Source organism: Pteropus medius, unplaced genomic scaffold, assembly GCF_902729225.1.
Source record: "Pteropus medius unplaced genomic scaffold, Ma_sr-lr_union100, whole genome shotgun sequence".
Lineage (NCBI taxonomy): Eukaryota > Metazoa > Chordata > Mammalia > Chiroptera > Pteropodidae > Pteropus > Pteropus medius.
In genome coordinates this window covers 4465602-4489135 of record NW_024349796.1, presented here as the reverse complement: position 1 = coordinate 4489135, position 23534 = coordinate 4465602, and the positions used below count along the sequence as shown (strand labels likewise).

Below are 23534 nucleotides of genomic sequence, written 5' to 3'. Positions count from 1 at the left end.
CTTTTGAGTGACATGATAGTCTGTTTTTAGGAAGACTGATTCAGAGCGTGGTGAAAATAAAGAACCAAGTGTGGCAGTAAGTGCCAGGAATCAGGGAGAGCAACCCGGCTTATTAGTGAAGAGGTTCTAAGAGACAGAGGGCTGGTCAGAAGCTCAGGGCCTAATGTGGCTGTGGTGACACAAACATCCTGTACTCAGATGCCAGTTATGTAGATCGTGACATGTTTTTCCAGGAAAGCTGGAGGTATCCATAGTGATGTTGTATTTCATTAATTCCAAGATGCATATTTTTTCACAATTTTTCATCTCTGAAATTGAAATCCGTTTTACAGCTCACAGCGTGACATAGTTTGTCAATGGTTTTTCTTAGTGGTACATAGCATTACGGCGTACCTTACTATTTACCGAGTGTGTCTTATACTTGATGGACTGTGGCCATAATAATGATCTGACTACTATTTGCTAAGCTTCCTCTGCGCCAGGAGCCATTCCAAGGCCCACTTGTATTAGTTAATCCTCACAGTTCCTGGTGTATAGCTTTCTGGCAAATTCTGGTCCCTTGTCTCTGGGCTCTTCTTAATCAAAACAAATTGACTAATAGTGCAGAAATTCAGGCACATATACCAGTTAGTGCATTGCGCCTCACATAAAAATACAGATTCCCTGATGTTTTTAAATGTGATCAGGTGGGAATACAGAAGCATTCACGGAACAAGAGAAAACAGTCATCTGTTTATTTTGTGGTGAGATGGGGACAAGGCTTAGAAGGGAAGGACGGGTTTTTCTAAATTCTGCCTCCGATCGTTCCATGTATGAGTGCCCACTGCGGCATTCACATGACAGAGTTCCGGGGCTTCGTTTTCTCTCCCTTTAGCCATGTGCTCTTCTGTAGCCGATTTATCTTTTCAGCCTGCGTCGGGGAGAGACTGTCTCCCTCTTTGTGGTACCCACTTGGTTATGGTGGCTGGCTGCAGTCAGACAATGAGAGAGTGGAAAATTCAAAGGCCATCTATTTCACTTGACGCCTCCCAGCTGGTCTTCGATAAGCCCCAGCAGCCCTTCGCGAGGATGATCAGAGAGCAGGGGAGGCCAGCGCGCCTCCCAGGGTCATGGAAGAGCAGCAGACTCACGCGTTCCTCAACTGACCTGACAGATGCGAGGCTGCCCTGCATTCGTGTGCAACTTGTATTTTGACAGAGTGGCTTACCAAGAAATATGGCTGATCGTCAGGAAAATAATCTGGTTGAGGAAGGCTAAAATTTGTCAAAATTAGAGAGAAACGTGACATATTTTACATTCTTACTTCACTTGGATCACTAGATAAAATGGTGAAAGAGGCAGTTTTTGTCCTTCCGTCTTAGTGCTCAGCACTGTGCCCGGTATGTAATAGGCTCTTAATAAGTGAATGAATAAATCTCTCCCTCTGAAGGCCCTGGAGTACAATACTGTATTCCAGACCCCGCCTTTCACTTACTCCCCTTCCAGCCTGTCCTGTGTACCATTCCTTCAGGACCGAGTTTTCTGCCAAGAAGGTTATTTTGACAAACGAAATTTCGTTGATGTGGGAGAGCCCTAGAATAGCGTTATTGATTTCTCTTAGCTTTCCTTTTCTCATCCTTAAAATGAAGATACGGTACTAATAGCTCCCTTGTGAGGGGGCTGGAGAACCAGAAGAGAAAATGAATGAGAAGAGCCTCAAAATGTAGCCAGATGTTCCTCTCGCAGGCAGTGCATGTGGCTTTTGGCGAGGGCTTTGCTTCGTTGGAAGACAGTGAATTTCGTGGTGTGATATTTTATGTGGCTTCAGCTCGTGGTAGAGGAAAATTTTGAGGGCAGGTGGGTTCACAGTAGCCCAAGACCGCCCCACGTGGGCAGCTCGCTGTTCAGGCTCACTGTCCCTTCCTGTCTCTCCTCTCTGGTTCTTCAGAGGAAAAAATTAAATCGTCCTCTCCACTTCCAACAACATGGAATGAGAACAGGACCCAGGACAACGAGTCTTTTTTACACTAAGGAAGAAATGCAGTGGGTATTTTGTTCCACATGCTGTGGCAAAACCCTATGTCCCTATTCCTTAAACTTCTCAGTATTTAGTTTTATAATGTCTGCTATTAGATGTCAGCACCTTCAACTTCTGAAAGTCACAGTAGTCTGTATAAGTGTTGTTTTTACCAGTTTTATTCAATTTAAGGGGACAAATTTAGAATTTATAATTAAGTTGTTATTTTCTCACTGTGTCACACAACGAATAAGAAGTTCGATTTAACTTGTGATTCCAGAATCTAGGTTACCTCCTTCGGCAGCCCCTGTCAGGGGGCCTTCTCTGACACAAGTGTAAAGAAATGCCCGTCATATCTGTGCCGAACGTGGGAGTGAGCGTGTGGACAAGCCCAGCAGGGCACACACCCCGGACGGTCTCCCTGCCCCACCTGAGCGAGTCCGAAGCCCTCCCACCATAGAAGGCTTTTGACTGCAAAGCACTGCTGGGAGCTTCGTAGGTGATAAAGGGAGGGGGAACATTGTAGGCAGAGGGACTGGCCCGTCCTGCGGAGACGTGAAGGTGTGAACAGTGAAATTCGGAGGGCGACATCCGAGGGAAGAGACCGGAAGGTCTGGTCGGGATCCAGCCTCTCTCCTGGGGCCAGTGCCTGTCCGTCTTTCTGCCCCCGGCCGAGTATCGCCTTCTTACTCAGGGGTCCTGCCCCTTAGCCAGGCAGAGCTTGGCACATTTTTCTTTCAGCAATGCATGTGACAAAACAAAAGGTATATTTAATCTGCTTTTCCAAATTTCCTTCTCTCTTCATATCTAGTGAACTCTGAACTGGGCCAGGGGCTGCCCTTGTGAACCCCATAGGTCATCACAAAAGTGGTGCAGGGACAATGAGCTGGCATTTTATCTCGTCACCAGCTCAAGAGTCTGGGCTGGAGAGATGCTGGGAATAGGAACCATTTATGTATTCACTGTGCTGGTTAATTTACAGTGGCACCGGAAGAAAGGACAAATGATCAAATTGTGTCCTTGGGTCGACATCCCACCAGTCTGTCTCGAGGGTCTGGCTGGGAGTGTAGATGAGGCTGGAGGAAGCGGGGAGGGGCTGAGTGTGAGCTCGCTCTAGAGAAAGGGGTGGGCTCGGGTGAAAATGAAGCCATGATTTATTTTCTCTTCTCCTTCCTTCTATATCTCTGAAAATAAAGGAGTGTGCCTGGAGAGATCTCAAGAGGGGCTGTCTGGCCTCGGAGCCTAATTTCTTGGCCTTGGGACGGTATAGCCAGAGGTGTGACTCTCTCTAGTTTGACCAGAGTTCTATCTTGGCCCCTGCCCACGTGGGTCATCAAGCAGTGTCCAAAGATGGACGTGGGCAACAGCAGAGGGATTGACCCATGAGGACGCCCTCATCTACTGCCCCTGTCTGCCAGAAACAGCCTGGTACCACAGGAAACACCCTCCCCCAGGCCCATGCAGCTTATGGATGAGTCATGCACAGGTCGCATCCCGTAACGTGAATAGGTTTCTGGGTTTCACTCCCTGAGAAGTCAAGTATGATCAGTGTAACAAACGCTTGCCTGCCAAAACTCCCCTGGAAGGAACATTCACCTTAATTTTTACATAGCGAGAGTAACCTCAGCTCACACTTGAATTTCTCTTTCATTTGAGAATTACATTAAGCAGTTGGTTGTGTTCATTTTTATCTTTCGTATGGAACATTTTCCTGTAGTTTTCATTTCTCCACTAACTTGATGGAAAAGCAAAGATGATTGGAGCCACACTCTGCTGTATCCAATTCGGCCTCAGTCAGGTGATATTCATACACCGCCTCGCTTGGTTCAATTAGGAATTTAATACTGGATCTACGAGAAAATGCAGCAGAGACTACTGGCACTGCCCACAGCTGGACATTTGCTCCAGTTATATGGAAAGAGAATAACGAAACTAGATTATCATGTAAGAGAACATTTTTGGAGATTCAGGCTGAACAAAAGAATCTCTAAGTGTGATCTAGGGAAGAAAGTTAAGTTCATTGTGATAATAAACTTTTTGGATAGAAGCATAACTAAATGAAATTTTTAACAGAAAAGACTTATGGCGGAGGTATGGAAACCCACAACAATATCCTGTAATAAATTATTTAAGAATATAGTAGTTCTGAGCCTCAGGATGTGAGAGGAAAACTGAACAATGGAATTCATGTTACAGAGCTGTACACTTTTATACATATTTGACAGACATTTATAGTAAGTGCTTTTTTAATCAGATGACTTATAAGGAGGTGAAATGCCAGGTAATATCCTCAGGGGAAGAACAATGGACAGATTTGTGAATATTGTTTCTGTTTTGCTTTCTATTATCAATGACAGTTGTTTAAGATATAGTAAATTCAGTTGTGAGGAAAGCCCTTAGAAAAATGAAAATATGGGTGGGTTTTAGAAAGCAAACATATTATCTGCAGGGTTTTATTCTGTGAATCCTCATTTGCTAACATTTGGTCATTCGACCTTGGGAATGATGTAAAATAAAGACAGTTTTATGATCGCTATTCTCTCTCGTATGATATTGGTCTTGATATTGATTTTAGTCTTGGCTAGTCATCGAGTATTTTGTATGTCTAGTGCACTATTTGTGACCACAGCTTAAATATGACAGATACCATTGCAGTTCTGGAAACAGATAGTACTGGAATGTACCAGGGTGTAGAAGGACAAGAGTATTGTCATATGGGGTATGACGAAATATTCTTAAGATCATTTCTTTTTTTATTTGGCTTGTATTATAGAGTATATTTGCAAAATCTTTAATAATATTCATAGAACATAAAGAAAAATTTTCAATTTTTCCATTTAACAAATGGTGTACATGGTTTAATTTGCTATAAATTATGTTTGTACAAAAAAAGGGGGGCATAAGTTATCAACACTTAAATTTCAAAATGAGTATTTTTGGCTTGGGCCTTAGCATCATGCTTTCATGAGCTCATGTTTACCATTATTATAAATTACTCTTTAAGTAACCGGCTAGATTAGATTTTATAATTTTCACATTCTGTTTCTTAGTGACAAGGTAACAGAGAAGGTTTTAGGTGACTAGGTGCAAACACATTTCAAATAACAAAATGGAGATTAATACTTTTTATGCCATCTGCTAAAAATAAGATTATATACTCATTATATGTTCTCTTTCTAACGTTTTATAAATATTAGAGACATTTTGAGGTGCTATGTAAGAATTTCAACCAGAGAAGAATTATTATATGGATCATCTTGGGTCACATTTATAGAGTTATCATTTTTATGTTCCTCCATAACTTGTTTTCCAGCATCCTTGCCTGCTGTCTGCCACCAGTGGTCTGTTAGATTAGCAGATGAAATAGCTTATGACTAAGCAACCCTGGAAACACTGTAACGTCAGACCACCGCGGGGCTAGCAGGGGAGCCGGGCAGCTCAGTGATGGGTCATGAGCGAAGTTCTTTGCCGCTACCACCTTCAAGCCTGCTCACTGTTTCCTGATAAAGGGAAATCATATGGCAGTAGTTGTTTTTTTTTTATTAATTTTTTAAAAATTCAAATCGAAACAGGTGCCATGATCATCCTTACTGTGGTAAACCTTCTAGAAACACTTTTGAGAACCCCAGGATTTGTGATTTTGTCGTCTGGGAAATGCTGCCTCTTCACTTCTGAGCTGACATCCTTCCTGTTGTCTTCAGGGCTAGAAAGAGATTGTACATGAGTGAGCAGAAGAGAGAGTGGGCTCTTAGGAGAGGCCTGGTTTGAGCAATGAGAAATGGATGAATGTTTGCGATGCAGGTAGGGAGAGGCCAGGAGGTAAAATCTTTCAGTCTCTTAAAGTTTATGAGAAGATACCGAAAACAATAATTCTGTATTTAATAAAATGTCATATTCTATGGGAGGGTAATATAACCTGACTAAAATACTTACCGTGCTTTTAAAGTTAGAGAATTATTAGTTCGGGGGTAGGGGGAGGGGGGCCGAGGAGGAGAAGCAATTATTTTGTTTGAAAACCTCTGCTTTTGGTTTTCATACCTGCACTCTTCCTAATTCCTTTCCTTCTGTCCATGGAGCTTAATAAAACTAAATGCAATTAGCTCCTTTTTGGAAAGTTACCTTCAGTCTCTCTAACTGATCAACTTTATATGTCAGAAGTTCTATTTCCTGAGCATTCCACTTACACTTTAAATACAGAAGTTACAAAGACGATGCAGATAGTCTTTGAGGAAACTATATTTCTGTTCAGAAACAGAGTTCCTTTTTGTTTAAATGTATTTTTAAATTTATATATTTTTTGAAATTGAAAGCATTCTTTGAAGTAGGCTAGAAGCCAGCTATAGCTACTTGCACAGGGGCCAAGTTCTTTGTAAAAATCAGTAATTAGGGGAAAGTGCTGGGAAGCGGATGACTTTTTCTGTAATGGCGTCGAATTACTCTCTTCTAAATGGGTTGTAAGTTTTCTTATGGCTGTTGAACTTTGCCATTAAAAGGTAATGGTCTGTTGGTGATTTTCCCTTGTGTCTCAAATAATTTATCTACTGCTACAATAAAAGGCTTCTGGTTCAAAAAATTTGAGAAAAAATTTGAAATTTAAACACACATATAAATTAAGTCTCCATGGTGTTCTCTTCGTGTTTTGGCATTAATTCCTACAGGAGAATTTTTAACCTCAGAATATGAGTGTCAGGTTCTGGACCTAGAACCTGAACCAGGCGACATAAGAATTTGGTTCATAGAATGTTTTTAACTTCACCTGAGTTGTTTTTACAAAATATTAGAAATCAATGACCACTTGTACTAGTTCACTAGCTTTTATCATCTAGAAAGGCTACAGTGTTATGGAGGCTTTCGGTTATTTCAAAAGAAAAACTATTAAGAGTAAAGATAACTTTACATTCAACAATTAGAAAATAATTTAAATGTATGTTTTTAATTTCATGTCATGGGAAATTTTTTTAAAGTAATACTCAAGCTTAGTTTTTAGAAAGAAATTTTTAAACTAATTGTTTTTCTTGAAACGCAATAGCCTCTCCTTCTCTGAAGGGGCTCCGTTCCAAGACCCCCAGCGGATGCTCGTAGGTGCAGGTAGCACCACCCCTGTATATGCTGTTTTTTCCTACACAAACGTGCTGTGATGAAGTGTGATGCCATTTCTGCCTTAACGAAGCACGACGCACACACTGTCGCCGTGACTTTGCAGTTTGAGGTGTGACAGCAAAACTAGCATGGACTTCTTTTTCCTCTTCACAGTTTCAGGGATAGAAGATTCATTTGGTCTTACAGTAGCTCTTAGCAGCCTCAGCGTGATGTTTTCTTTCTTTCCTTAGTAAGTGGAGAACTTTTTTCGCTTAGTTTATGGTTTCTCTTCGGCATATTCGAATTGCCGGCATCACTCCTCTTGGGCTCTGGGGTGATTATGAAGTACATAAGGGCGAGATACCTCAGCAGTCGATCTGATACCAAGACAGCTACTAAGTGACTAATAGTGGGGAGTGTACACAGCTTGGAGACGCTGGATAAAGGAATGATTCACATCCTGGGGAGGATGGAGCGGGACTTCATCCCACTACTGAGAACAGTATGGGATTTAAAACGTGAATTGTTTATTTCTGGAATTGGCCATTTGATATTTTTGGACTGCAGTTGATCGCGGATAACTGAAACCGTGGAAAGCAAAACCTCAGAGAAGAGGGACTGCTGGAATCCCATTAACATACTTTTCTAAATATGTCTTTGTGCGAAGCATTCATTCCTTAATAGTTTAACCTGTGAAATTTTCTAACAAAACAGTTTATACAAAGCCAATACTTTGAAAAGTGTTTAAGCTTTTATTTCTGGGCTGTATTTCCTTTCTTTTATTTCTTGGTAGAAAGAGAAATTCCTTTCAGTACTTATGGACATGGGGTCTACCTATTCTTTCATTTAGAAAAGGAAAAATCCCGGAGCTACCTTGTATCTACTGTTTCTATTAGTTATACATGTAAAAAATATTTTCTGTAATAGTTTTCTTAATTCAAATAGTGCTTAATGAAACTAATAGTTAATAAAAGTGGGAGAAGGCAAAAAGTTAAATTTTTTTTCACTAACTCAGAAACACTAGCATGTAACTCCTCTCAGAGTAATGCAAATGAGGAACTTGTCTAGAATCCGTTAACTAAAACTTTAAAACATCCTACTTGTATTGTGGAGTGGGGCGGGATGAAAGATGAGGCTGACAGATGGATACACGTGAAAATGGGAAACGGGAAACAGGGAAAGAAAGGGAATAATAAAAGCAAAGGATGCAAGAGAAATTAAAGGAAAGAAAGTGGGAATTATCATTCATTCATTTTACAAATATATCTTTCGTGCCTAATGTATCAGGCCCCAGAATTTTAAGCAGAGAATCAAACAAGTCCTAGATATGACTGTCATTCCATCCACTGGACTGATGGAAAAGAGAATGAAACAGATGATCTAGGATGGAGAGAAAGAATGGCTGCCTAGGGACAGGAGGGGTGAAAGGTTTACTTCTACTCACTCCTTTTCATGGCACAGCACTGTCTCCATCTCCCCTCTTCCACACCTGCAGAGTACCTATGATTCGTTTCTGGCATCTTCTCTGATCCTGTTGTGGATAAAGACCCTCTGGGCATGCTGAGGCCCACAGCCATGCAGCCATCCCTCTATCAGAAAAAATGTGTATTAGTGTCCTCCATGTGCCAGGTATGGTGATAGGCACGGGAATCCAGCGGTAAATAAAACGTTCTCGCTGCCTTCTAAGCATTTGACAGTCTAGTCGTGTACGGCGTCAAGTAAACGGATAAATAATGATCCAGAGTAACAAATGCTGCTCAAGAGATAAGTGGAAAGTCAGCCAAGTCGGGGGATCAGGCTAGGTTTTCCGGAGGAAGAGATCATCAAGTTGACATTTCTCCCATTAGCTATTCCTTTTTAAAGATTCCATCAGAATAAACCTACCTTAGAAATACCTGTAGTTTGCCTTACAGTTCAGAAAAAAAGATTCAATTTTCATTTGATTTAAAAGTTAGCAAGTTAAGTCTGTTTGACTTGGTTTTTCATGGGTGGGTTGCTTCGAGTAAAGTCCTAATTACACTTTTAAAATGCATGTTAAGATTCATCTCCAACCGCCCCCCACCTCCGCCACACATACACACACACAAATCATACCCATTTTTAAAAGTTTAAAATTTCAAAAAGAAAACACAGGATTTTTTGTCTTGCATTTTTACCATCCGTTTTATACATAAACATCTATAGGCAGTTCATTGTTTTGCCTTAATATAAAACAGATGCCCTTAAAGCAATTTAACTAGTTTGTGTTTAAAATATGTGTATATACAGCAATTTATTTACTGCCGTTTTATTAGACTTTTGGAGGAAAGGTGCCAGATCACGGCCGGTCGCACAAGGTTTCACGTAAAAGCTCTTTGGAGCAGCAGGATGCTCTTGAGGATGAGCACTTTTTTGTGCTTTATGTTCTTTCCTAGCAACCGGACTGAGGGAACTTCGCTGCTGCATTTTCCTTCACAGACAATTTATAACAAGTCAGCATCCATTTATAGTCACCGGTTCATCTCACGTCTGTGGTGGCCGCTTCTGCTTTCTTCTCGAAGGGCTTTGTCTTGTTCTGTCCTAAGTTTTTATCTCCAGCCCTAACCACTCCCCCGAATTCCAGTTTCCCCTTCTCAGTCTTGGCTTGGATATCTGATGGGCTGTTTCAAATTTAACATAACTCACACAGAGCCGTTGGACTTCCTCCCAAATCCCTGTAACAAACCTGTTCCCTTCACAGTCTTCTTTTTTGAAAATGTGGACACAGGCTTAATAATTTCCTTTGCCATGTGCAAGGAATGTTTTCTCGTTAACAATATGTTTTCGAGTTAAGAATTGCTTGCTGTCTGTGCTGTGGGCACAAGGACTGCCACCAAGCACTCTGTCCGGCCTTGGTCCAGGACGTCAACTTCTTGTTTTGACTCCCAAGAACCACTGTGCTGTGTCATGCCCGCCTGTGCCTTCTCGGTCTCCACTCTGGACCTCTTGAACCTGCAACGTATAGCGGTCGTCTGGCCTCCCGCTGAGTCTCTATCCTGCTTTGTGATTCAGATCCCCGAAGATTTTCTCTTCTCAGCCGCAGACCAGGGTGGCATTGCTTCTCTTTCTCTCAGAATTGTGCAAAACTGCACAGCACAGCAGTCTTAATCTTGGTAAATGGCCGCTGTAACCTTGTTCGGGCTTAAGCTTCAGCATTATCCTTGACTCTTGTCATTCCCCAGAAGCAGCTCATCAATAAATCTGTTGGCAGTACCACCCACTTCTCCCTACTTCTGCTGCTACCACCATCAAAGCCACCGTCACACATTGCGTGGGCTGCTGCACTGGCCTCCTGTCTCCTCTGCTTCCACCCTCGTCTCTCTGTAACCCATTCCCTATACGACAGCCAGCGCGATCCTTTCAAAACAGAAATTAGACCTGTTCGCTCCCGGACTCAGACTGGCTTTGCATCTCATTCACAATAAAATCCAAACATGGCCGTGAGTTCCTATGTGATCTAGCTGCCCCTCTGATTGCATCTGGCTCCTCTTCTTAGCTACTCCGCTTCGGCCACGCTCACCTTCCTGCTTTTAGTCTGTGCCCAAGAGCGTTCTCACCTCAGGGCCTCTGCGCTCTTTCTCCCGAGTGAGGCTTCAGCACCTCGGTATGCACGTGTTCGTTCCCACGGTCCCTTCAGGTCTCGGCTTATACGTCACCTTATCCTAAAGAGCTTCTCCGAGCACTTTTTCCTGTCCTTTTACCTTATTTCTGCCTTAGCATTTATCCAAATATGACATTTTTCTATCGCTGAGTTTTATCTGTCCCCTGCCCCCACCACTAGAACTTATGCTCCATTAAAGCAGGATTATTATTTTTTCCTTCACTGCTTGAACCCTGTCACCTGCCTGAGGCAGTGATGTGGGGCCAGGACGTAGATGTCTGATTCCAAGTCCAGCGCCCTTTCCGTGACTCCGCGTGGCCTTCCATAGCTTTAATCCTTGGGCGCAGTGATTGCATCTTTCCTTCTTTGGCCCCATCTGCCCGTCGCGTACAGGACCATGCTGTGCACTCAGTCAGGGGTTCCATGTGCCTCGTACACGGCTGTGGCTTGAACAAATGACGCCCTGTGCTCGTCGTGGTCTGTCATCACTGGATCCCAGACTCACTCAGGGTGCAGTGACTTCACTCTTTGTGGGACTAAAAGCCAGGCCGCTGTCGCTCACCAGATACACAGTGGCACTGGGAAACTGCAGGCGGTTTGAGTGAACAATCCGACGTGGTAAGAGTCTAGGTCTCAATAAACAGATTATCCGTGTTCTGAATTTTGAACTTTTAACATAGCGGCGTAACTTTGCGGGGAAGGATCAGACTGAAATCCGTAGGGCCTGTGTGAGCCCAACAGGTTTAATAGGATGTTGGTGTTTTTGTGTTTAGCCACCTGATGTCCTTAAGGAAAGTATGTCCCAGGTATGTTCTTTTGCAGATGAAGGAGCATCCATGTTTGGCTTAGATCCTTCCAAAGCAACTACTAAAAGGCCCGCACATTTTATTTTGAAAATTTTGTTCTCTTGCCTGCGAAGTTTCTTAGGCGACTCTGGTAATCCTTCTCGTCTGTCTTGTTTTCACAGGTGATCTGCAATTCTTTCACCATCTGTAACGCAGAGATGCAGGAAGTTGGTGTTGGCCTATATCCTAGGTATGGTGGATGGTATTTCATTTACTGGGAGAAACCACTTTAATTGCCATCCAGGTCCCCAGCCTTTTAGCAAGGCTAGTGCAGCAGCTGGTTCAAGAGCCAGGCTTGAAACCTAGTGATAATTTACAAGACAATGGAACAGGTTGAATTTAAAGGAAGTTTTATAACCCCGCATGATATGCTGTGGTATTAACGAAGAGGCAGACTTTGGACCTAAATTCTGTTTTCAGGAACTTTGGGGTGGAAGTTGGGGGCTGTGGGTGCTAAGAAACCACCAGGATGAGATCTGGTTGTCCCCGCCCTTGCCGTCATCTTATTCCCCAGCCTCCTGGGCCGAAGCCCGTGATTATTTCACCCGACCGTCTGGACCACACCAGTTGGGTTCATGTCGTCCTTTGGCTTAGCATGCTCTGAGCCCCGTTGCTCCAGGGGACACGAAAATGTGCAGGGCGCGGTCCTCTGCAGGGTTCTCTCTGGCTGTCACTGCAGTGACCTTTATCACTGAGCTGCTAGACTGTCCCTTAACAAGCACTCCAGAGTCACTCCTAGTCTCGTTTTATCTTCATGCCATTAAGGTCCAAATACAAATATAGTCTTTCTTGTAATTAATTGCTAATCTGAGATTTTAGTTTCCTTTCTTACTCCTCACATGCGTCATAGACTGTGGGCCTGTTGGTGCTGGTCCTCAAAAAGCAGCAACACAGCGGTGCACACATTGAGTGCAGGTCGCCTGGCTCAGATTCAGTCACCATTTCCTAGTTGTGTGTCCTTAGGCAAGTCATTTAACTTCCACGAACAGCTCTTTATCTGTAAATGATCCTCATAAGATTATCATGATTAAATTTGATGATTAATTATGATGCTTAAATTTGATAAACACGCTCATGTGCAAAGAAAGTGCTTTCTACATAGTAATTGCTCACTTACACTTATTCTATCACCGAATATGGTGGCGGCTTAAGTCCAGTCCCTTTTATTCTGAGATAATGCATGACAGGGGTCACGGCCCAGAATGCATCGGGATCTAGTTAGCAAGGTCACCTCCGCTTTCTCTTTAAGAGGAAGTACTCTTAATTATTCTGCAGTTCTGGATATTCTAGCAGAGGTGGCCGCTCCTCCGTGGGAGCTGAACAAATGAGATCCTGTGTGCGAAAGGTCAGTGGCGTCTTGGCGACAGTGATTACTGCTGCATCCTATTATCTCAGAGATTATTTCTTTGCAAGTCAGTTTCCCCATCTTCCTTGAGTTGCCAGACCTTGCACTGGCATCTAATGAGACAACTACCTCCCACACAACCCCAAAAAGACTCAGAAACTGTTTTTATTAACAAACTTCACCAATTAGCTTCCATCTTGGGGAGGATTTCAGTTCATAAGGAGTGGGCCAGTGACATTTCTGGGACGCCCCCAGGGGACTGGGTCCCTGCTGCACTGTTAGCCGCACCTGCCCCCTCCCCGCAGCTAAAGTGTCTTTGGCCCATTGTATCCATTAACCGTGGATGTTTGACTCCGCTGAGCCATGATGGTCTCCCGCTTTTTGTTCTTTCCTCCAGTATGTCTTTGCTCAATCACAGCTGTGACCCCAACTGTTCGATCGTGTTCAACGGGCCCCACCTCTTACTGCGAGCAGTCCGGGACATCGAGGCGGGGGAGGAGGTAAGGAGCCCCCATTTCCCACTCCTTGTCCATCAAAGACCCTGTCTGGGGTCCCATTCCTACAACCAGTTGTGCCTGAGGGACAGCTTTTCATTGTCCTTCTGCAAGGGGAAGATATATAATACTTCTACCCTGCAACCGATTTACCTACCATTACTTCTTCCAGATTATAGAGAGGCTAATTTTTTTTCAATCACCATTTTTCTGGATGATGACAGTTCCTTTTGTATATGTGTGAGAGAGATGTGTGTGTGACAGAATATATGTGCTTTGTGCATATGACAGTTCAGTGGCCTCTTCCATTTCTGCAAGTCGTCGTCTGTCCATGAGCAAGAAGGGCAGCCCAGCTTGTGACTGAGATCCCAAAGCCTTACTTACTCCTAAGACCACTAGTCACATTTTGGAGGTGACTCATTTTTACCTTGGTATAAAGAAAGCAAACAAGCTTTACTCTTTCAGGTTGTCATTGGGCCTTTGCAAACCTATGGCATTTTTAGGTGGTCATTCAAGCAAAGATGTAAAGGGAGTAGAGGACAGGGGTGGGGAGGGGGTGACCTCCAGCAGTGAAATGACCTTGACCCTTCCAGTTTTGCATGCTGCCAGACCAGCCTCTTGATGAGAAACCTTCTCACAAGTCAGTCCACGGTCTCACAAGGCAGCTGTAGATGGGCTGTGTCAAGGCTGCTGGCCCTGAGCCTGCCCAAGGTTTGGACAATCACTACCCTGAATTCTGGGTTATAGATAATCATGCTTCTCAGACAGAACCCAGTTTCCTTCTACCTTCCAGTTTGCTCAAGTGGATATTTATTACAATGAAAATAGAGTGTCATAAGCTTTTACTGCATTTATGCAGCACTCGGCCAATAAAACCTAAACTCAGAGGTGCCATATTTTATGCAGACAAGAATTTGGCATCGGTAAGACTCCCTCCGAACTGATTTTCAACGGAATGAGCTGTCGCTTATCCAGCCACTTATTGAATTTGCAGGTTTCAGAACTAGGTACATGGCATACCAGTCAACAATATGGGGAACTTAGATTTTTTTTTCCTGGGGCCATATTTGACTTCTAGGCAGATGAGAAAGGGGTGAGCTATCCATTTTCAGCAACATTCATTTGGCAGCAGAGGGATGGCTGCTTGCTGCTGCTGCTGGTGATGATGATGATGATGATGATGATGATGATGATGATGATGATGTTTTACTAAATTAAAAAACCAGGCAACTTGGTAAACAAACAGGAAAACTTTTAGAAACAATTAGAATTTATAGAAAGAACAAAGATATCTTCTTATACCTTGTTTTCTAGGCTCGGCTGCCAGTTTTTCTCCTTGATGGTTTTCATTTAGTTGAAAATGCACCTTGTCTTTTGGTGCTTATTTCACTTTTCACATCCTCCTCTTTCCATCTCTAGAGCAACAAGCAAACCCTTCCCCTCCCCTGACACAAAACAGTCCTGCCCAGCCTCAGGCCCTGCAGCAGCCAATATTTTCCTGACAGAACTTGTCAGAGCAGCTTCTCAGCAAAGCGAGGACCCGCCCCCCACCCCCTCAGGAGTCCCTCTTACACATAAGCACCCCACTCAGAAAGCGCATTTTTTTCCCCAGACCATTTTACGAGTCTCGGTGTCTGATGTTTTCTCTGCTGCGTTATCCCCGCTCTCTCTGCCTGTGTTAATGCTACACACTCTTCAAGGCCCTCTCAGTCACCATCTCTTCTAATAAAGTTTTTCCTGATTTTACAAATTAAAGGAAGCTCTTTTTCTCTGAGATCTCCCTGATAGTGGTTACGAATATTTCTTGGGCATTTATTCCTGCTCTTTCGGTGACTTCTCTGTTCATTTACGAGCTTCACGGGGACAGGCAATTGTGTCTGTGAATGAATGAAGCTTGCTAAAGGCAAAATCAGGGGTGGGATAGATTCCACCTCCCGTTTGAAACTACCACCAGTCCTCAGGTATGTCCTGTGGGCCTTGGAAAGGAGGTAGCATGAAAGCCAGCCCATTGCCAGTTTGAGATGGGAACGTTTCAAATCTCAGGCCAGGAGAGCAGGAAATTGCGTGGGACTCCACAGTAACAGAAGTCACCATAGAAATGACTTACCCTTTGTTCCCCTCCACGTAAAACTACCATTTGGACCACTTTTGGATCATTTCCCTTTAAACTGGTACCATTTATGATACTTTGCTATTTAAGGATTTTCATTGTGATACTCAGTTGTTGGATGTGTTGTGGGTTTATTTTCTTTTGTTTTGTTTTTTTGTTGTCTTTTCGTTTTTTTTTTCTTTTGTCTCTTCTTACAGAGAGTCATTTGTATCATGGTTTAAGTCATGACCGACATGCTGGGCTGCTGATGGCTGCCTCTTCAGGGTTTTATTAAGCTATAAAATAAATAGCATCGTCTCACAGTCTTCTAAAACATAGATCAAGAGGAAAGCTGGACAGTCCAGGCCACCCTCATGAGAATTCCTGGTTGGAAGAGGTTATAGCTGTTACAAACAATGCCCCTGGCTGCCAACATTCTCGGAGCCATATCAGTTGGGAGAAATGTGATTTGCATAAATTGAGCATATCAGTATCCCTAATGTCAGTTTTAATCTAGAGTGTTTGGGGATTAGGACAGTCTGTTTCTTTCCTCATCATCTTTACTCACTTGCTAAGTCATTTAATAGATTCGCTGCGTACTTACCGGGGCGCTGTATGAGGTGGGCATAGGGAATAAAAGACGAGGACTCAGCCTCGCCCTCAAGAGTCCCAGGCATCCTTGAGGAAGCTGACACAGAGCAGAAGACGGTAATACAATACGAGAAGTACAATAGTATAGATGTGCCCAGGGCTTCGCAGACGCTCGGAGCAGGGGCACCCGGGGTGGCAAGGGCGGGGGGGCAGTAGTCAAAGAAGGCTCCCAGGGAAGTGGCTCCCAGGCTCTTCAAGCACCCACAGAGTTAAAGCCGGCTAAGGTGAGAAAGGTGTTCTAGACAAAGACACAGAGGCCAGAGGCAGAATGGAGAATTCACAGAGCAGAAAGCCGTTCACATCAGTAGACGGAAGGATTTAAATGTGACCAGCAGATGAGAGACTATGCGGGGACCAGACTGAGGGCCCATGGGCACGTAGGAGGAGCTTACTTCGTCTGCAGCTTCCCAGCAGTGCCCAGTGTACAGGAGGCGCTGGGTAAACCTTCGTGGGAGGGAGGGCGACAGGCAAGGGGAATGTGATTGAAGGGTTAAGAAAGGAAGTGCAGGACTGGATTTTCTGCATGTAGGCAAGGTTGGGAGAAGGAGGGTCCGGGTGATACAGTAATCCAGGCGAGAGGTGACGATGGCGGCCTGATGTCACGGGGAATTCAGGTGGTGACTCGTGATGGGGGAGTCTGGAGAATATAATATGTAGAAGCTAAAATTAGCAGGATTTCATAATCGGCTACAAGGATGTGACAAAGAAAAGAGACAAGAATAACACTCAGGTTCGACTTTAAAAAGAAGTGAGATGTTTCAGACTTTTCTCAGTTCAGAGCCGGTTTTAGCATAAGAATTTATAATTGTGACAAGTAATTCCAGAAATGAAAACAAAGTCTATCTTTAATTTGATCATTTTATCTACCCAGTTGGACATAGTTAAAAGATGCACTTTGTGGAAAAGGCGTTTGTTTTGCCTTAAAATTTTCAAGTAAGCAATATATTCAGTATCCCGCAAATATGTTTCATGATGTTACCCTAATGCTGGAAATGATTTACTGCATTTTCCATAAGAACTGAAATGGCAAAGCAACAATCGGTGGCATTAATATTTTAATGCAAGTTTGTTCTGTTCCGTTAAAGCATCCACAGATCAATGGCAAAGTTTCATATATATGTTCCCGCTAAATGAATCCTACATTTAGTGAGCAAATTCTCCATTAAAACTGGTGTGTCAATGAGTCTTTAATACAGGTTTTAATCTTTGGATGATAAAATGATTTAGCTATCATTATCAGCTAGTAATCTGACTATATTTTTTTTCCCTAAAAAATACAAATAGAGATGTTTTTTGCTATTGACCTTCAGCTTTGATACAGTGTATTTTGTGAACTTTACTGTCATAAAAGGCACCAAGTGGGAAACGGGGCAGAGTTTACTGGAAGAGGAGAATTTGAGTCAAGCTCGAAGGATAAGAGAGTTCTGAATAAGGCACACGTTGGCATCGTGTGCATTGTTTCAGAGGTGTAGCTCTGTGCATGATTGTGACGGACCATACGGTGTGCGGGGAGGTGCTGAGACCGGAAAGGCAGACAGGAAATCAGTCGGGAAGCCCTCATGTGCCTTTATCCCGTAGGCAGTGAGAAGCCACCCGAAATCTCCATGCGGAGAAATGACACGATCAGATGCGAGCTGTAGGAAGACATCTCTCAGAGCGGTTTAGAAGATGAAAGGCAGACAGAAGGCAGCAGGGAGGCCAGTTAGGAAGCTCTCATTGGTCCAGGTAATGGTCACAGGCAGTTACAGGTAGTGTGTGTGGCGGGGGTGGGGCGGGGGGCGCTCTAAGAGTCTGTTTATTGGGTTAAGTGAAATAACTAGTCTCCTGTTGCCTGTTGCCCGTTCCCCATCTGGCATGATCACTCATGAGTTTTGGCCTTTGTAGTAAATTCTTGGGTTAGCCAAGCATGTTTCTCCAGCGTGGCAGGCCCCATTCATTGGCTTCACAATGGGCATGTTGTAATCGCCCAGTAACTGCTGCCAGTTGATCCGATCTGATAGCCGAGGCTGATGACTAAGAGCCCTTGGGCTGGATCGAGAATTAGGGTCCAGAGTTAACCCAAGAGGGAACACAGACCGGCTCATTTTGCTGTCTCGCCTCGTTTAAGGAAACAGGCTCCGAGAGCCTGAGAGCACAAGATGAACGTCCATGCCACCCCGGACTCACTCACAGGCTGTTGTAAGAGAGCCCTCAGATACTGGTTATTTGGAATTTGAGGTAGAGAATTCTCTCTACGCAAGAGGAACTTGCCTTATACAATGGCCGTTTGCGCTAAGGGGTGGCCCTGGCTTCGGATCACGAAGCAAGAGAAAGATATAGGGTATGAAGAAGTGGCTGTGGTCTCAGCTGAAGGAGCCCAGTTGTCACAGAACATCGCTTAGCACCGGCTTGAGAGTTTCGGGTTGGCCGGTGCTGCGGCAGCTCCTTCGGAAGCTAGTCTCCCCTACAGCCCCCAGAAGCACGAGAAGCAGCTGAGTCACTTAAGAAGCGTATCAGGCTCGACTCAGATGTGGGCGCAAATCCCAGAGGGATCCAACACCTCTGCTGTTTTCACTGCCTCGTGCTGCCCCCCTAGGTGACTGCCTGGCACGTAGTAGATGTTCAATAATGTCACTGTCAGCATTTCTGAAGGGTAGCACTGTCGTTTCTGTGTATGGCGTGGCATGTTATAATTGCCTAACTCAGAAGGGTGCATAGACAGCCACCTAGCTGGGCGAGGCCATGACTTCTGTCACCCTCGTGATGGCCATGGCGGGTTTGACGTCTCTGGCTGGCTGGACCAAGCCTTCTTCCCCACTGACTGCTTTCGTGGGGCCCTCCTTCAGCTGGCTTTTCCATCAGAGAGGGTGGCATCTGTGCCCTGCCATGCTGTCAAACAAGGAAGATCACGCTTTGCAGCCCCAAGATACTTTCTTTTAAGCTTGAGAAAGACCACATGGTTGTTGGCTCCAGGCAGTTTTTGTCATCTCCCTCCGAGCATAATCTTGCCTCCTTCCTCTCCCACAGCGTCCCCTTCTTCCCCCACCACATGTACCCCATAATCACTTCCTACACATAGATGCAAACAAAGAAGCCGTTTATACAGTACGTCACAAGCTGATATATGTTACACAGTGAGAAAAATTAGGGAAGGGTAAGGGAATTAAAAGTACTGGGGTGGGGCGGGAATCAGGCTGTTATTTTAAATAGGGTCCTGGGGTTAGACCTCAGAGAGGAAGTGAGATTTGATTGACACTCCATCTTGCTATAAAGTGTCTAAATGTTAACTTTGCATTTCTTTACTTATGTCATGGTAGACTAGTAATGCCATGGACTAGCAACTGTCCAGGAGCCACACTTTGAGTTGTGGGACTCCGTCGTGAGGACTTGGCCTTTACTCTAAGCGAAGTGGGAGCCGCTGGAGTGTTTTGAACAGAAGAGAGATCTGTTCCGACTTCTGTTTTCAGAGCATCCTCTGGAGGATGCAGTGCAGGGGGCCAGGGGAGAAGCGAGAGACCAACTGTGAGACTTGCATCTTACAGGCTACACATGGTGGTGGCTGAGACCGAAGAGGTAGGAAGTGGTTGGTTCTGGATATAGTTCTAAGGCTGAGCCCACAGATTTCCTGGTGGATTGGATAAGGAGTGTGAAGGAAAGAGAAATCAAGGACGACTCAGAAGTTTCAGGTTGGATAACGCAAAAGATGAATTACTGTCAGCTGAGATTGGGCACCTCCAACTGAGGTGGAACAGGTCGAGGGGAGAGCAGGAATTGGATTTCGTATATTTTGAATTAGACTTTCAGTACCCAGGAGATCTGATCAAGTGAGAAATGAGAAACATCACGATGTCACCTGATGCCCTATATCTTGATATGGAGTCTTAGGGCCAGAGGGGAACCTGCGGGAGTCCCCCGAAGTGTGTGTGCCCTCTTGCCTGCGACCTTTCGCCTTCCAAGGCAAGGCATAGTTATGGTATTTGAAAGGGTCCAAGGAAGTCAATTTTAGAGCCTCCATCAGTGATTGCATTCTGACATTAAATTCTCCCTATTTGGAAATCATTCCACCTTTTTTTTTTTAAATCTAGTCAAAAGTAAGCGAGCAATCTCCTCATTGCAAAGATAGCAAATCTGGTTGACCCTAAATTCTGTGAGGCAGCAACAGAATTGAATTAGGATTTAAGAACAATCTGGCCATGTCGTCTGCTACCTGTTTGACTGCCAGGATTATTTTGGCTTCTCCAATTACCAGTGCTTGTAGAATTTATTCCCAAACTTAGTAATACTGAACATATAACAACTCTTGATATTTTACTGTCTACTGAATAAAAAGTAAGGCATAAAAATGTCTCGAGTTAGTGAGCCCAGTTCTTTAAAATAAATGTGTGATACATACATGCTCACTATGTAACAAAGACCCGGAAGGTGATGCATTAAAAATTTTATATGTATTTATTTGGGTGGAGACACTGTAAGTAGTATCTTCTCTCTTAGACTTTTGTGGTGTGTAATGAAAACATGTTTTACTTTAAGAATTAGCAGTAATAGTAAGTGTTTGTTAAAGAAATGAGCACAGTAGCCACGTGGCCCCATTTCTCTCTGTGACCTCCACAGCTCACCATCTGCTACCTGGACATGCTGATGACCAGTGAGGAGCGCCGGAAGCAGCTGAGGGACCAGTACTGCTTTGAATGTGACTGTTCCCGGTGCCAAACCCAGGATAAGGTATGTTGTGTGGAACCAGCTTGGAATACCTCCCAGTCACATCACGATGATCCTTCAGAGAACTCAGCTTCTATTTCATGAATCCAAAAGTAAATGACCGTCAGTGCATAGCAGGAAACAGAAGTAAGTAAAATAATGCACAGTGCTGCATATATTTTATTTACTGGAATGTTTATCACCAACCAAGCAATAAGCAGTTTAATCTCAGGTAAAGATCCATGGAGCTTAGAGTCTAGAGGGGATGTGGGCATTAAACACGTAATGACACGGTGTTGAAGGCCAGAGTGCCTTTAGAACAGGTCGCAAGAGGGTGAAGTCAACCTCGCTTGGTAACAGTATTTCTCAGCGATGAAGAGACCAAGTTATATCTAGTTTTTATCTCTTTAAAATTTGTTTTGTGAGGCTTTTTGCTTCCACACTTTATTAGATAGAGATCATTTATCTAGCAACTTTTACTCTCTGAAAAGGGAAGAGCAAAAATAAATGTCATAAAGACAATGAATGAGCTTTTCTCATGTTACACATATACTTTCTTTACATTGATCCTATTAACTTTTAGTTTGCACACAGTCAGGTTATCTGATGAGTCTTTCTTTTGTAGAGTGTTTTACATTTGTTGGAATTCTTTTGTGATCATTACCTCGTTTGAACTCAATAATTACAAATTAGGAAATAGAAAGTTTGGAGAGATGCTTCTAGATAGGATGAAGGAAAAGAATGTCAGAACCAAGTCTCAAACCCAGATTTTTGACTAGTGTTCCTTCCGCTATATCACAGCCCCCTCTGACTTCTGGGGCCAACGTCGGTGGAGAAAGGTTGTCGGTTTCACTGCATGAGAAAGGACCATGAGCTCATTCTAATGATGGAGGACTTAGTGGCCATGAGTAGGTTTTCATTAAAGAGAACTTTTAGAAGTGATTTAAATGGGAATCCACTGCTAATAGCCTCCCAAAATTCAATCTACTTTAGTGTCAGCCTTTGCCACTCACAAGGTAACAAGAAGCGGAGGGAACTCCCCTGGGATTTCTCCCCAGACTGTGATCTGCAATGGCAGACAGCAGGCCAGCTTCCCACCCATACCCTTGGCTGGGACTGGGAAGGTTTTCAGGTTACTAAATTACCCTCTTACATGGCATCTATATGGCAGACCCACAAACATTTTTTAATAAGTGCTTATATTTTATTAAAATTGGGGTTGTGTTCACTTTTGGTTCATAGTTATAGTTGAACTCTGACTGGAATAGTCTATTAGAAAACGATTTGGCCACAAATGACAGATAACCTACTAAAACTGACTTTAGTAGGTGTGGCGTATTTGTCTCCAGAATTCTGGAGAAGCAGCCCAGGATGAGAGCTCCTTCTCATGGAGCTCATCACAGACCCACGATTCTCCTGTCTTCCTTCTTAGCCATCCCTAACATGTGACTTTTGTCCTCATGGTCCCAGGATGATTGCTTCCCCCAACTCGCACTCACTGTGTCCAAGCTCTAGACATGAAAAAGAAGAGGTAATACGAAGAACAAAGGGGAACCCTGCTAGAGAGCTCCACCTGCATCTTAGTGCTTGGAACTGTGTTACATGACCACTTTTACCTGTGAGAGAGGTGAGGAAACCACAGTTTAGCTTGTCAGCCTTTATACTAGAGGATGATGAGGGAGAGGAAGGTCACGGATGGCTCTTGGTTAGCTGACCTACAGTATCTTCCACACACATTGAGACCGTTTTCTTTCCTCCTTTAAGCTAAAAGTTTCTTTAACATCGTATTAGGATTCTTCAGAGAAAGAGAACCAATAGGATATGTGTTCATGTGTGCAGCCCTGTTGCCTCAGAGAGAGAAAGAGAGATTGATTGATTGATTGATTGATTGATTGAAGGATTTGGTTCATCTGAATGTGGAAGCTGAGAAGTCCCAAGATCTGTAGTCAATAGCGGGAGACCCGGGAGGGCTAATGGTGTAATTTCAACCCAGGAAGAGCCAGTGTTTCCATTTGAGTCAAAGGCAGGAAAACTATGTCCCAGCTCAAAAGCAGCTGGGCAGGAGGTGTGCCCTGTCACGTGCAATAGGTCAGCCTTCTTGTTCTATTCAGGCCTTTGAACTGGGCAAGGCTCACACTGGAGAGGACAGTCCGCTTTACTCATTCTTCTTATTCAGATGTTAACCTTGTCCAAAAACACCCTCACACACATACCCAGAATCATGTTTAAGCAAATATTTGGGCACTCCGTGTCCCAGTCAAGTCGACACATATGTTAATCATCACAAATATTGTGTTAGAGATAGGCCCAACGGTATCATCAAAAAAGTGTTCAGTTATTCTGCCGGATTCTAGTCCATTCAGTAGCTAACAAACTGAGTGGTCCTGGGCAAGGCATTCGACCTCTTTGATTTATTACATCATCTGTAATACAAGGGACTCATATAGCTCAATAGCAAAAAAAAAAAAAATTCAATTAAAAATAGGCAAAAGATCTGAATAGATATACAGATGGCCAAGAAGACATACAGATGGCCAAAAGGGACATGAAAAGATGTTCAGCATCACTATTTATCATAGAAATGCAAATCAAAACCACAATGAGGCATCACCTGACACCTGTTAAAATGGTTATTATCAAAAAGACAAGGAATGACAAGTTTTGAAGAGGATGTGGAGAAAAGGGAACCCCTGTGCACTGTAGGTGGGAGCATAAATTAATGCAGCCGCTATGGAAAAC

General features: G+C 43.7%; 1 protein-coding gene across 1 annotated transcript in view; it reads left to right on the top strand.

Moving 5' to 3' along the window:
- Positions 1–23534, top strand: part of SMYD3 (SET and MYND domain containing 3) — a 529143-nt gene that overhangs the window by 388209 nt on the left and 117400 nt on the right. The window contains exons 6-8 of the mRNA XM_039883254.1: positions 11662–11729; positions 13282–13384; positions 20709–20819. Coding sequence (XP_039739188.1) covers positions 11662–11729; positions 13282–13384; positions 20709–20819 — 282 coding nt within the window. The remainder of the gene's footprint in view (positions 1–11661; positions 11730–13281; positions 13385–20708; positions 20820–23534) is intronic.